General features: G+C 41.9%; 1 protein-coding gene and 1 long non-coding RNA gene across 7 annotated transcripts in view; one reads left to right on the plus strand and one right to left on the minus strand.

The window, feature by feature from the left end:
- CACNA1E (calcium voltage-gated channel subunit alpha1 E) overlaps positions 1 to 10,555 on the plus strand; it is a 330,584-nt gene extending 320,029 nt beyond the window's left edge. For all 6 annotated transcript variants that reach the window (XM_077453108.1, XM_077453107.1, XM_077453111.1 and 3 more), the window contains 2 exons: positions 4,402 to 4,574; positions 7,653 to 10,555. In XM_077453108.1, coding sequence (XP_077309234.1) covers positions 4,402 to 4,574; positions 7,653 to 8,156 — 677 coding nt within the window. In that variant the 3' untranslated portion in view covers positions 8,157 to 10,555. The remainder of the gene's footprint in view (positions 1 to 4,401; positions 4,575 to 7,652) is intronic.
- Positions 1 to 13,406, minus strand: part of LOC143928304 (uncharacterized) — a 191,296-nt gene that overhangs the window by 64,920 nt on the left and 112,970 nt on the right. The window lies entirely within an intron of this gene.

Here is a 13,406-nt window from a genome sequence, read left to right on the forward strand (position 1 = left end):
CAAATATGCTACAGCAGAGGGTCAAAGACTGCAAACATAATACAGGAGAGCGTCAGAGACTGCAAACATACTACAAGAGACTGTCAGAGACGGAAAACATATTACAGGAGAGCGTCAGTGACTGCGGACATACTACAGGAGACAATCAGAGACTGCAGACATACTACAGGAGACTGTCAGAGACTGCAGACATACTAAAGGAGACATTCAGAGACTGTGGACATAGCACAGGAGACAATCAGAGACTGCGGACATAATACAGGAGATGGTCAGAGAACTTTCAGTGATGAATACCTTTACAATTGAATGACACAGCTCAGGGTTTCAGTATAGCAGTCAGGCATTATATGGGTGTAAGGACATACCTGGCCAGGCATCCAGGGTGGGGCTCCCACTCTGATCTCTGCTCATACTACAGTTGCTCCCTCCCGAGCATACAGGCTGCATGGGGTGGGGTTTGGGCATCAGTGGAGCTCCTGGCCCCGCCCCTCTCTATACTGGATTGGGAATACAGAGGTCTGAGGCGGGGCTCCCAATCTGATCACTGCTCTCACTACAGCCGCTCTTTCAGAGTATACAGGTTGCATGGGGTGGGGTCAGTATGTCAGTGGAGCTCCTAGCTTCGCCCCCTCTGCTGGCTTGCTCAGGAATACAGCCTCCCATGTCCTCTGTGGCGCTCTGCAATGCCGTCATCAGGGCCCAAATTTGTGGGTAGTGCAGGCTCAAGCGGCAGCTGCCATGGGTCCCCCAACAAAGAGGAGCCCAGTTTGCCCTGCATTAAAGACGGCCTTGAACATACACATATTAAAAAGACACTTTTTCATCCAGATATGTATTCATTAAAAATCATTTTGGATTCACACTTGCATTGCATTTTCAGGTGCATTGTTGATGGCATTTCATGATTCATTGATATGTGTTGCCCAAAAACTTTACAGTATAATGTACAGTGCCTTGAAAAAGTATTCATACCCCTTGAAATTTCTCACATTTTGTCATATTACAAACAAAAGCATAAAGAAAAAAAAAAGGGCAAGAAAAATTAATGTTTTTCAAGATTTTTACAAATAAATATCTGAAAAGTGTGACATGCATTTGTATTCAGCCCCCTTTACTCTGCTTCCCCTAACTAAATTCTAGTGGAATCAATCAATTGCCTTCAGAAGTCACGTAATTAGTAAAAAGAGTCCACCTGTGTGTCATTTAATCTCAGTATAAATACTGTTCTGTGAAGCCCTCATAGGTTTGTTAGAGAACCTTAGTGAACAAACAGCATCACGAAGGCCAAGGAACACACCAGACAGGGCAGGGATAAAGTTGTGGATAAGTTTAAAGCAGGGTTAGGTTATAAAAAATACCCCACGCTTTGAACATCTCACGGAGCACTGTTCAATCCATCACCTGAAAATGGAAAGATTATGGCACAACTACAAACCTACCAAGACATGGCCATCCACCTAAACTGACTGGCAAGGAGAGCATTAACCAGAGAAGCAGCTAAGAGGCCCATTGGAACTCTTGAAGAGCGGCAGAGATCCACAGCTCAGGTGGGAGGATCTGTCCACAGGACAACTATTAGTCGAGCACTCCACAAATCTGGCCTTTATGGAAGAGTGGCAAGAAGAAAGCAACTGTTGAAATAAATCCATCAGAAGTCCAGTTTGCAGTTTGCGAGAAGCCATGATACAGTTTGATACATCAAACACGTGGAAGAAGATGCCCTGGTCAGAGCAGACCAAAATCAATCTTTGTGGCCTAAAAGCAAAATGCTATGTGGCAAAAAACGAATACTGCAAATCACCCTGAACACCCCATCCCCACCATGAATCATGGTGGTGGCAGCATCATGTTATGGGGATGCTTTTCTTCAGCAGGGACAGGGCAGCTGGTTAGAGTTCAAGGGAAGATGGATGGAGCCAAATATAGTGCAATCTTAGAAGAAAACCTGTTAGAGTCTGCAAACGACTTGAGACTGGGACAGAGGTTCACCTTCTAGCAGGACAACAACCCTAAACATACAGCCAGAGCTACAATGGAATGGTCTAGATCAAAGCATATTCATGTGTTAGAATGGCCCAGTCAAAAGTCCAGACCTAAATCCAATTGAGAATCTGTGGCAAGACTTGAACTTGCTTTTCACAGATGTTCTCCATCCAATCTGACATAGCTTGAGCTATTTTGCAAAGAAGAATGGGCAAAACATTCACTCTAGGTGTGCAAAGTGGGTAGAGACATACCTAAAACATTTTGAAAATCAATTATCATTTTCCTTGTACTTCACAATTGTGACACTTTGTGTTGGTCTATCACATAAAATCCCAATAAAATACATATACTTTTTTTGGTTGTAACATGACAAAATGTGGATAATTTTAAGGGATATGTATACTTTTTCAAGGCACTGTACATTGATGGGTATGACCTTTTATGCCCATTTGTGTCAACATGCTGCATATATGTGAACTGCCACTATTAAAAACAATGGTAAACTTGTGTACATACGTTGGCTGACCCATTGAAAATTAAACAAACTCTCTGTGCCTGACATCTTATCTCAAAAATTTTTAATAGAAAGCATAGAAATAGCACTGAGCAACTATTAGCTCTAGTTACTAAACTACAAAAGATGACATTTAATACAACACAGATATAGAAGGCAAGCATGTAGAAATGTGAAAATCACAACAAAAATGCTTTTAGATAAAAAGTGCAACATCTCACTATGAGGTCAATATATAAATGTTTTCATACAAAAATCACAAAACTTTCACCCAAGATTCACACATTTTTCCAATTGGAGTTCATTGGGATCCAGTTTAACTTTTACTGGGTAAATATATGTATGAAAACATTTATAAATAGACCCCCTATATTTTCCTTTTAAAGTTGATCTATGGGCTATTGAATAAACACCTGTAATTTATTTGCATTCAGGCAAAATGCTTTTAAATTATATAAAATAAATGTTTCCAAATAACTTATTTTCATGATTTTATTCCTGTTTTTATGAAGCATTGGTGCCCCCTAAGGATTATGAATGCCATGTTTTGTGGGAGGGCTAGCAGTGGGCACTCCACAACATCTTGCAACATTTAGGTAGTCAAAGAGAATACAATCTTCCAAGATTCCTTGTTACACACCATTCACCAGCCACCGTCCATTGCCCCACACTCATCGACTGCTTCTTGCCCCACTATAGGGGCTTTAATGATTGGGTAGGAATGAGTATTCTTCAGTGGTGGAAAGGCTGGGAGAAAGATGTATGTAATATAAAACACAGTTACAAAAGGTAACTAAGCCTTTAAAGGCCAAGGCCTCCTATTAGTTATGGGTATTAGATTCAGTTCTAATTAGGGTTGCTACCTGTCCAGGATTCACCTAGACCAGGGGTCTCAAATTGGTGGCCCTCCAGCTGTTGCAGAACTACAATTCCCATGAGGCATTGCAAGACTGACAGTTACAAGCATGACTCCCATAGGCAAAGGCATGATGGGACTTGTAGTTCTGCAACAGCTGGAGGGCTGCCAGTTTGAGACCCCTGACCTACACAGTTCGGGTTTGGAATGATAAGTCCGGGTTTCAGACCGCCTGAAAGCAGGACACATTATTCAGACCAGACTATGGCTTCCCAGCAGTTTTGCTGGCTGCAGTTGTGTAAGGAGAGTGTCTGTTACACGCTCTTTCGCACTGCGCAAAGGCAGCACTAACAATACCCCCCACACACACAGACACAGGAGAGGAGAAAGGGGTCAATCTACTCCTCTTCCTCTCGCCCCTTCCCCTCTGTGTCTGCCCACCCTCCAATCCATGGTGCTGTGCCTCAGAAAAGGAATGTGGTGGTCGGAAATTTGAAGCCCAGCAGCCTCAGATACATCTGGATGAGAGGTGCTGACTGCCACAGGGTGAGTGAGCTCACCATCCATCCCTGTCTGCGACTGAAGTCTCCCCCCATCTCTCTCCTGCCTCTGAGTAAGTACACTAAGGTAAATCAGGGTTCTCAGAGCACCCCTTACATCAGAGTTCTCTGTGTACATCAGAGTTCTCAGTGTTCCCCTTAAATCAGGGTTCCCAGAGCATCCCTTGTGTTAGAGTCCCCAGAGTTCTCCCTTACATCAGAGTCTGCAGAGTACCCCCTTACAGTGTAAGGGAGCTCTACGAGTTCAGATGTAAAAGGGGTACCTGCGGATTCAGATGTTAAAGGAGAACTCTGTGGACTCTGATGTAAAGGTGGACTCTTGTGATTAACGTCATATGATTAGAAATGTTATTTAATTGTATAATATTTGTATAATTTATACTATACTATAAAAATTGCTGTGCAACCTAAAGCGTTTGGGTTTGACTTGAAGAAAAGGTGGCAACCATAGTTCTAATCCACCACTGATATCTTATGTCTTGCAGGTCGCTTAGATAATCATCGTTCAGGAGGAAGAGAACGAGGTCGTTCTAAGGAGAGGAAACATCTTTTATCTCCTGATCCCTCCCGTTGCAACTCTGAAGAGAGGAGTCCACAGGCTGCATGTGAACACCGTGATCACCAGCTGTCCCCCAGCCACACGCACAGCAGTGTGCAGGTAAGTGTTAACGACATCTGTAAATCAACCATTTGCTGCAGCAGGCACGTTAACCCTTTTTCGGCCGCTAGCGGAGGTTAAAAGCACCCCGCTAGCGACCGAAAAGCACAGCTAAAACAAAGGTACCGCCGGCACCTCCGCATGAAAATACCCTTATTAGAGACACTATCTGGGAGCATCACTAACTGACACTGACATCGCTAGTGACACTAATACAGTGATCAGTGATAATGTACACAGACACTGTACTAATGACACTGGCTGGGAAAGAGTTAACATCTAGGGGCAATCAAGGAGTTAAATATGTGCCTAACAATGTGTAATGTGTGTAATGCAGTATGTGCTGCCTTTACTTTTCTATTTGGGTGATTTTTCTTGCTGCGTTGCAGCAAAAAGAGACCTCCAGATCTATGATCAGTGTACAGAGCCTTGTTTGTATGTAAACACAGGTCTCTGTGCTGTGTTTGGAAACAGCCGATCACCAGGTCTCAGTCATGAATCATTGGTCAGGTCCTACTGACAAAATTGTGCGGTCAGCAGTGGGTGCATGCATGCACACCCACAAACCCAGAAGTCCCCCCTGACCAGTGGCGGCCCGTCCATTAGAGATGCAAGGGCGCCGCCCCAGTAATACATGTTTCCAGACCCTAATCTACATGCAGGGCACCAGACGCATGGATTCCAATGCTTTTTTTTTTTTTAGAAGCACGCGATTAGAGCCAGAGGCTCTAATATGCTTCAAAAAGAGTGGGCTCGGGGTGCAGAGCACTGCACCCTGAGCCCACCTAGTTGTGTGACAATAGCAAATTAATATTTGCTATTGTCTTCCTGCTTCTCCTCCTGGCCAGGAAACGGGTCACCCTGACACGGCGCATTGCAGATCGGCAGGAGGGCTCTGTGATTGGCCCTCCTGATCACATGAGGGCCGTGTCCAATCACAGCCGTCATGTGATGTAAACAGAGAGCCAGTTGCTAGGTGATTGGCTCTCCTCTCCTCACACATTAGTTGTCGGTGAGGAGAGCGGATCGCTGCAGCTGGCTGGTGATCAGTGTGTATGAGCTGTTTTTTTACAGCTTTTTATACACTGAACACCAGCATAGTAACACACAGTGTAAAACAAAATGTCCCAAAACACATGTCCCCAAAACAAATGTACCCAAAATACATGTCCCCAAAACACCTGTCCCCCACATATGTCCCAGTAAAATCACATGCCCCAATGATTATCAGCACACATAAGTCCGTGCTCACCTGCGCACATCTGTACATAATCATTTGCGTACATCTGTCCGTGATCACACGTACCAATTATTATACACAATTGGATTTTTTTTACCAAAGACATGTAGCAGAATATACTTTGGCTTAAATTTATGACAAAACTCATTTTTATTGGATTTCTTTTAAAATAGAATAAAGAAAATATATATTTTTTTCAAATTTCATTTTTCGTGAATAAATACCACCAAAAGAAAGCTCTATTTGTGCGAACAAAATGATAAAAATGAATTTGGGTACAGCATAGCATGACCACACAATTGTCACTGAAAATGCGAGAGCGCTGAAAGCTGAACATTTGGCCTGGGAAGGATGGGAGCGAAAGTGGCCAATATGGTTGATGTGGTTAAACAGCAACACCCCCAAAAGACTGAAAGGGAGAATACATTTTTTTGTATTAGATAAAGGTAAGGCCCACACAGTTTTGCATCAGGGCATAGTGGATCTTAATAGCACATTATGTGTGTTGGGGTGCCATTTTTCATGAATTTTTCATGAGGCATGGCATCACAGCAAAGATAATACTGTGCATTACCATGCAATCCATAGTTTCCAGCCAGGAGCATTATTACAAAGGTGCTTCAGCAAAAATGCTGTCCATTTATTGATAATGTTGAATTTTTTACTGTTTTCTCTGTCCCAAACATGCTCTTTATGCCTTCCTTTTCTTGTACGCTCAGGTTTGTACACTCAGGGAGCTGCTGATTTCTTTCTATGGAGAAATGGCGCCCAGTCATATTGCTTCCTTTTATAGCTTCCTGAAACAGAGCAGTGATGAGCTTACATCACCATTCCTTTTGTGGGTGGGTACGGTATCCACGTACCCAGTCATAACCTGCCCACAGCCACTGATTGGCAGTGTTGGCCTGACTGTGTTGATGTCTACTAGTAAGCAACAACTAACCCACAGTGGTGCCTCAATGTCAGACATCCCACCCTGCAAAAACTAATTTCAGGGAGGTGGCCAATCCATTTCAGGGAGGTGGCGCTGCGCGGCATTTCGTGCAACACACACCCTGCCAGCCTGGAACACAGTACTGCCAGAGAAGACATTGTAGTTTATAACAGTAATGAATGCTGTCCTCACACCAACCAGCTCTCTCTCACTTGCTCCTGGACTCACTTCTCCCTCTTTTTGAATCCGACACAAGCTCCCTACACACAGCTGCTGCTCACCTCCCATTGGCTGTCCCAACTTCCTAACTCTGAGCTGGACTGGCAAAAGGTGGGGCAATCTGTGACTGGGGGAGGTGGAGTAACAGTCTTGGACACACAGGAAGTCCCGTGCTGCACCTACTTTGGCACAATCAATCCCCATAGTGATGCAACTGCCTCCCCTGGCTGGGAGGAGGGGGCGGCTCAGGCTTCTGCGGATGACAGCTGGGAGATTGTGCTGCACTCGCGGGTGTCCATGAGCCCACCGTCAAATGCGGGAGACTCCTGCGAGTTGCAGAAGACTTGGGATGTCTGCAATACACACTCAATATGCCAGTCTATTACAATGGAATCATGGGAAATGTAGTTCAGATTTTCCCTAGGAAACAGTGTGGATGTGATGTGCACAGTCTGTCCCAATCCTACCACCTGGCGACTGGACACACTGCTGCTGACTGTCATTCACTGCTGTCTGACCCCCCCATGCAAAATGAAAACAAGAAGTTGTGGGTGGACATAAACTTTAAACATGATTGAATATCAGAGAGTAACACATTGATTTATGAAAATTGCTCTTATTGTTCTTACGAAGTGTTTTCAAATTGGTTTGCTGCAGTTTTAAACACATGTTTCTATCCCCACAGATTCTCGACTCTTTAAATGAAAGTTGTATTCCTTCCGACACCAGCACCCCAAGACGTGGTCGGCGCCAGCTTCCTTCTGTGCCTGCAACCCCAAGACCTCTTATCTCATTCTCTTCTTTAATTCGCCGGCAAAAACACAGCTCCCCTCCTATGAATGGCAGCGAAAATGCAGCACCTCTTCCAAGTGAGCCAGGTCTGAGTGAGTCTTCCTGTTCTCTCCAGGGACGTCACAGCTCCCAGTCCACCCCTCAGCATTATATCTCAGAGCCATATTTGGCCCTACACGAGGAGATGCAAAGCTCAGACTGTCCAGCTGAGGACACACTTACCTTTGAGGTTGCTGTGGCTACTAGTCTAGGCCGCTCTAATACAATTGGCTCTGCCCCTTTACGTCATGGGTGGCAGATGCCCAATGGTCATTATCGACGTAGAAGGAAGGGTGGTATATCACCTGTGATAGCTTCCCGTGAATTGAGTGACACAGAAGAGGATGATCGGTGTTAAAGAGAGTTTGGCTGCACTTGCTGTACCACAGCCGGTAATCTTTGAATGGTCCCCTTCACATCGCTGAGCTTCTTCCAGAGGAGCCCCCAAGCACTCACTGCCAATCCCCTAACCAAAACGTAGGTCCAGGCAATGCCTTGAGATTTAAAGCCTGTCTTTTAATATCTTGTGCCAAAAAAACCCAGAAATAAACTGCCTGAGGAGATACATGCAAAGGGGAAGGCATGGAAGTGTAAAGCTCCTATTACTGGACTATGAATGTGGGGTGATCTGTTATATGTCCATAGGCTGTTCTTAAGCTGTGGGGATCACTGCCTATCACAAAGGTTCGCTGTTGTCGATTGATACGTTTTTATCTTTTGCCAATAACAGAAGGTGTGTTTTGGAATGTTGGCAATTGATTGCCTTCCACAATGATCCTTTAGCAGGAAAGTAAACAGAGAAGTATGGCTAATTAATTTAGCTCATTGGACAGCCATCATGTTGCAGTTTACTATTACACACATTGGTTGACTGAAGGATGTGCCGTCTAGTTATGTGATGTCCATATAGAAATGATATGCAAAATGTAGAAGGATTGGTTGACAGGCTTTATGTTAAGCGCTAATCCTGAGCCCATGACCCCTTGTCAATGTACAAGGCGATGAGTGTCCATTTCTGTTACATGTTTTCCATAAACAAAAGATCAAAAGATACTTGTGAAATCTCGGTTAATGTTTTCATTACATTGTGAGGGGTTATTGTAGACGGTACAGAAATCATGTGAAAATTTTATGGATAAAGCTGACACATCTTTAGGGACATTCATACTCACGTCTTCATTGCCCGGGTTTGCCCACTCATAGAGGTGATAAGCATGTTTCAGTTTAGTTTGCATGGACCCTAGAAGCTACTTAGTTCTGCAATGTTGATCTAACCTTCGCCTCGAATTACCACAAGAGAGCCCACTTTTGTGTTTTCCGACAGTCTATTAACACATCAACTTTTAAGTTGAGTCTACCAAAACCAGGTATACTGTTGGGGCACATTCTCCAAACGACTCTCCATAAACTGAAACTATTTTACTTATATCATCCAGCAATTTCTTACAAACTTTCAATTGTATCTGATCATGAGTGTTTAGAGGACAACTAAATTTTTTAAATTCTTTCTTTCTTAAACATTCTTTCCGTACTATTTTCTTCACTTTACAAATTCAATCCTTTAAGAATAGATCTGTGCTCTTATATAGTGCATAGCCATATTAAAGAATGGGCATCTTATATGTGTCACCTGAAGGGTTTCACTGTACAGTTCCTCAAATCCATACTTTATACAGTACAAATGTTACGTGTAGAATGCATACATACTGTATATACAGTATATGCTGCATTATGTGTGAAAGCTGAGATTGTAGCTACAAAAGTTGGTGTAGGGGGTAAAGAGTGATGTGTTAATAAACCGTACAGTTTCCAATCAGCTTAATTTGAAATCCTGGTCATAATAATGTAATGTTCAGGGGTTAATGCCTGTTTAATCAAGCATGTTCTCTTGCCAGTCTGATGACCACTTCTCGACTGCTGCCATTTACCATATCACATGTACACAACACAGAAATCATTTTTGATATTTTCCTAGCAAACATTGTGAACAATGCTCACTATAATGCAAATCCTTATGTTATACCCTAAAGTTTCTCTCTCATCACTTTTCAGGGTTTTTTTTTGTTTTTTTTTGTGTTATTTGGCATAGTTAATTATGAATAAATGCATTAGATATGTTTAAGACAAAAACTTTAGGTTCAAAGCCATTATTGTCTCACTTCTCCTTAATAAATGCAGGAAATTTGTACTGTGTCTGTATAGTGACAGCTATATCTGCCAAATGTTATCACTGATATCAGGCAACATGAAAACCCTTATGCCTTTGATTTAGCTTTAATTAGATCATGTCTAATATATTAGCCGTCTGCACACAGTAGATGCAGCTATGTTGCCTGAATCAATTTTAATCAACATACAAGCTAACAATTTGCTAGGAACCAATGACTGCACCGATTCTCACTGAGATTTCTTTAAACAATAATTCAATGTTGTATTTATACAGGGCTGGCTTTAGGCATGTATGGCTTGTGTGGTTGCATAGAAGAGAGTTGTGCTGCACAAGCAAACTAGTAGCCTGTTGTCCAAAATTAGCTTGACGCTCCCTATGTAAGCCAGTGGACATTTTGCCCAAATTGCTTCCCTTACTTCTTACTTAAAAATAATTACTGGTACAGGAGCATACCATTCTTCACAACTGAATTGGTAAACTGACTCACCAGATTATGTATGTTTGTATATACACACACTCCGTAAACTCACCTAAAAGCATTACAGTAACTCCCTCTAATGTTCATTAGGAGTTTAAAATTGAATTTACAGGGAATGTTCCTTCCTTTTCTTTTTTGGCCTCATTCACATGGCCTTAAAATGCATTTACAAGTGTTTTTTATTTACGGATCTGAATGCAGCTGCATTGTCTACTATGGAGATATTCACACAGGTGTGTAAACAAGCAATGCGTTCCCATTGGTAACACCAAATCCTAAAATCTGTGTCTGAGAACACATGTATACATGTATTCCAGATGCAGGCATTGGGGAAAAAAAAGGCAATTTTACATTTACTAATTATTACGCAGCAACTTTTGTGATAGAAAAAAATGCATGAAAAGATCAATACAATGTTTGTGGCCGTATGAATGAAGCCTTAATGTGTATTTCCACTATTGCCAAATTGCCAAACACCTGCTTTCTATTTGCTATATGCCCCTATTCACATAATATAACCTAAAAAAAAAAAAAATTACAGCTTTTTTAGCTGCTCTGATGTGGACCCTCCAGCAAAAAAATCCTAGGTAGTTCTCTTGGGCAGCTGTGTTTGTCATAATCACCCTGTCTGTACTGTGCATGCAGATCTTCATGATCAATTGTAACTAGATTTTAACATTGTGTCCTAACAAATTGTTAAAGGTGTAGAGGCTACGCTTTAACATTAACATTTAATGTTAATGAGGACAGACATGGGACAGGCTTAAGACGGCAATACATGGATCGAAATTTGGCCAGTTCAGCAGGGACCAGTCAAAATTTGATCCATTTATGGGCAGGCTGAATGTACCCAAGCCGACCCATCGATTGATTTGGGTACAACCAGCCTGTCAGATTTTTTACATGTGATTACTCCCGGAGAATATAGCTGCTAGCAGTAATCATTGTGCTAGCTCCATGCGCCCCCCCAGCTTGCAGAATCCAATAGTGCTGCAGGAGGCATTTCCCCATCAACACTGACTGTGGTGGAAAGAAATAAAATTAAATAATATATGGGCTGCATGCCGCCATGATACCTCCTTCTGAGAAATATCCAAAATGTAAGAAGTTTTGCTACAATTTTTTTTAGGCATGCTGGGTGAATGGAAACACATAACAAACATACTTTATAGTGGGGCTTTCTCAAATTTGACTGCAAAAGTGGAAATACGCTTTAAAACAAACCTCTTGCCACCGGATAAAATCTAGGATGCTTGCTGGCCTGTGGGTACATGCTACTGAGTTATATCTAAAAAAAAAAATGTTGGTTGACCAGTATTGCTGTACATAATAGTACTGCACTATTAAGAGGTTAGCATTTAATGTTATAGTGGGGTATTACTAAAGAGGGGAAATGCAGCTGGTAATCCAGCTAATTTAAAATTACATTTGACTTGTCCTTTAAAAAATAAAGTCTAGACTAGCTTTAGGTCATACACAAAGCACTAGCTTTGAGGTCAAACACAAGTCAGACAGCCATTTAATAACAGTGGTCAGCAGCGTCAACCCTTCACCAGCAGGCTAGACCGATCTCCCTGGTGCCATCTCATGCTCCCAGACAAGGGCAAGACAATGTCTCATCCTCTGTTTCCCCACTATCTCTCTTTTGCATGAGAAAACACAAGAACCTAGGGGATGTGATTAAGTCATGTCACTAATCTTACACAAGACCAGTCGGAGCTCAAATCTGATTGGGCATTATAGGCTGTGGCACCATAGATCAATGGATAAGTGTTGCTCCATGACCCGCTGCAACTGGTTTATGCCTATGCTTGGATTCTTTTCTGATTTAAATTACCGCTGAATGCCTCAGAAATGTATCATTATCCTTAAATGTTACAGTCTACTCTAAGATCAGGGCAAATTTCTTACATTACAACAGCTGTAGTGTTATCCAGGATCTGTGTGCGTTTGTGAGCTAGAACAAAATCTATGAATGTAAAAAATAAAGTGTCTCTGTCCGGACTTAAGTAAAAAGCTTAGTCTTACATTTTAGGCCCTGGATTTTAAATTAGTTAAAGGAAAATCACTTGGGGTCATTGTGCTGTTTATGTGAACTGTCTTGTGTTGCAAAATGGAATCATTTGGAAAAAAATTGTATTATCAGATATATTGTTGCTGGTACAGATGAGCACGAATTAGCGCTAAAACTGGATGTGAAAAATAACCAGATTGGGCAGTTCACCAAGGTTTGTATCCTCACCTATACTTATCTCTTCAGAGCTACATTTTCTCCTTCTACAATGATGGACACTTAACAAGAGTGCTATGTACATGCAAATACTTCTCCCTGTGCAATGCCGGACAGAAGACACAATCTAATCAGGAGCTGGGGATGGAGACTGTATTATAATTCAAATAACTTGTTTTTGTCCAGAATTTAAAAAGAAAAAAAAAACTATGAAAAATAAGTTGTGGGATTTTGATGGGGGATTTTTTGTGAAAGAGAATAAAAATATATAAAAACAAAATTGTAAATAATTCTCAATATTTCCTGTCTTTTTCTGACTTTTTCAGTCTGGAAATAAAACTCGAAAAAGGCAAATATTTTGTGTTGTTGTTACCCTTGTAATAGTCATGAAACGGTTTGTTCTTTCTTTGTGTTGCTTTTTTCTGTAGCGTGAATCTGTGCTTTACCCATACAGGACAAATTGACAGGTCTACTTTGATGATGGCCACACCAGTTGCACATCCTCACCTTCTCTTTGATTCTTTATTGTGTTTCAGCTGCCATGGAACAATATATAGTTGCCAATATTTGGAAATAATTTGTGGGAATACCTGAGACACCTTCCAGATACATGGGGTCATAGACAAAATTGGGTAAGCTAATAGAGAGGATGTGCCTCACAGTGTATGGCTTGTTGTGTCATACCTATGCCTAATGCTTTGCTAAGTTCTGGACAAATTATGTCCTTTGG

The sequence above is a fragment of the Lithobates pipiens genome, unplaced genomic scaffold (assembly GCF_037356315.1).
Source record: "Lithobates pipiens isolate NorthernLeopardFrog02 unplaced genomic scaffold, aLitPip1_a1.2 Scaffold_23, whole genome shotgun sequence".
NCBI classification, from domain to species: domain Eukaryota; kingdom Metazoa; phylum Chordata; class Amphibia; order Anura; family Ranidae; genus Lithobates; species Lithobates pipiens.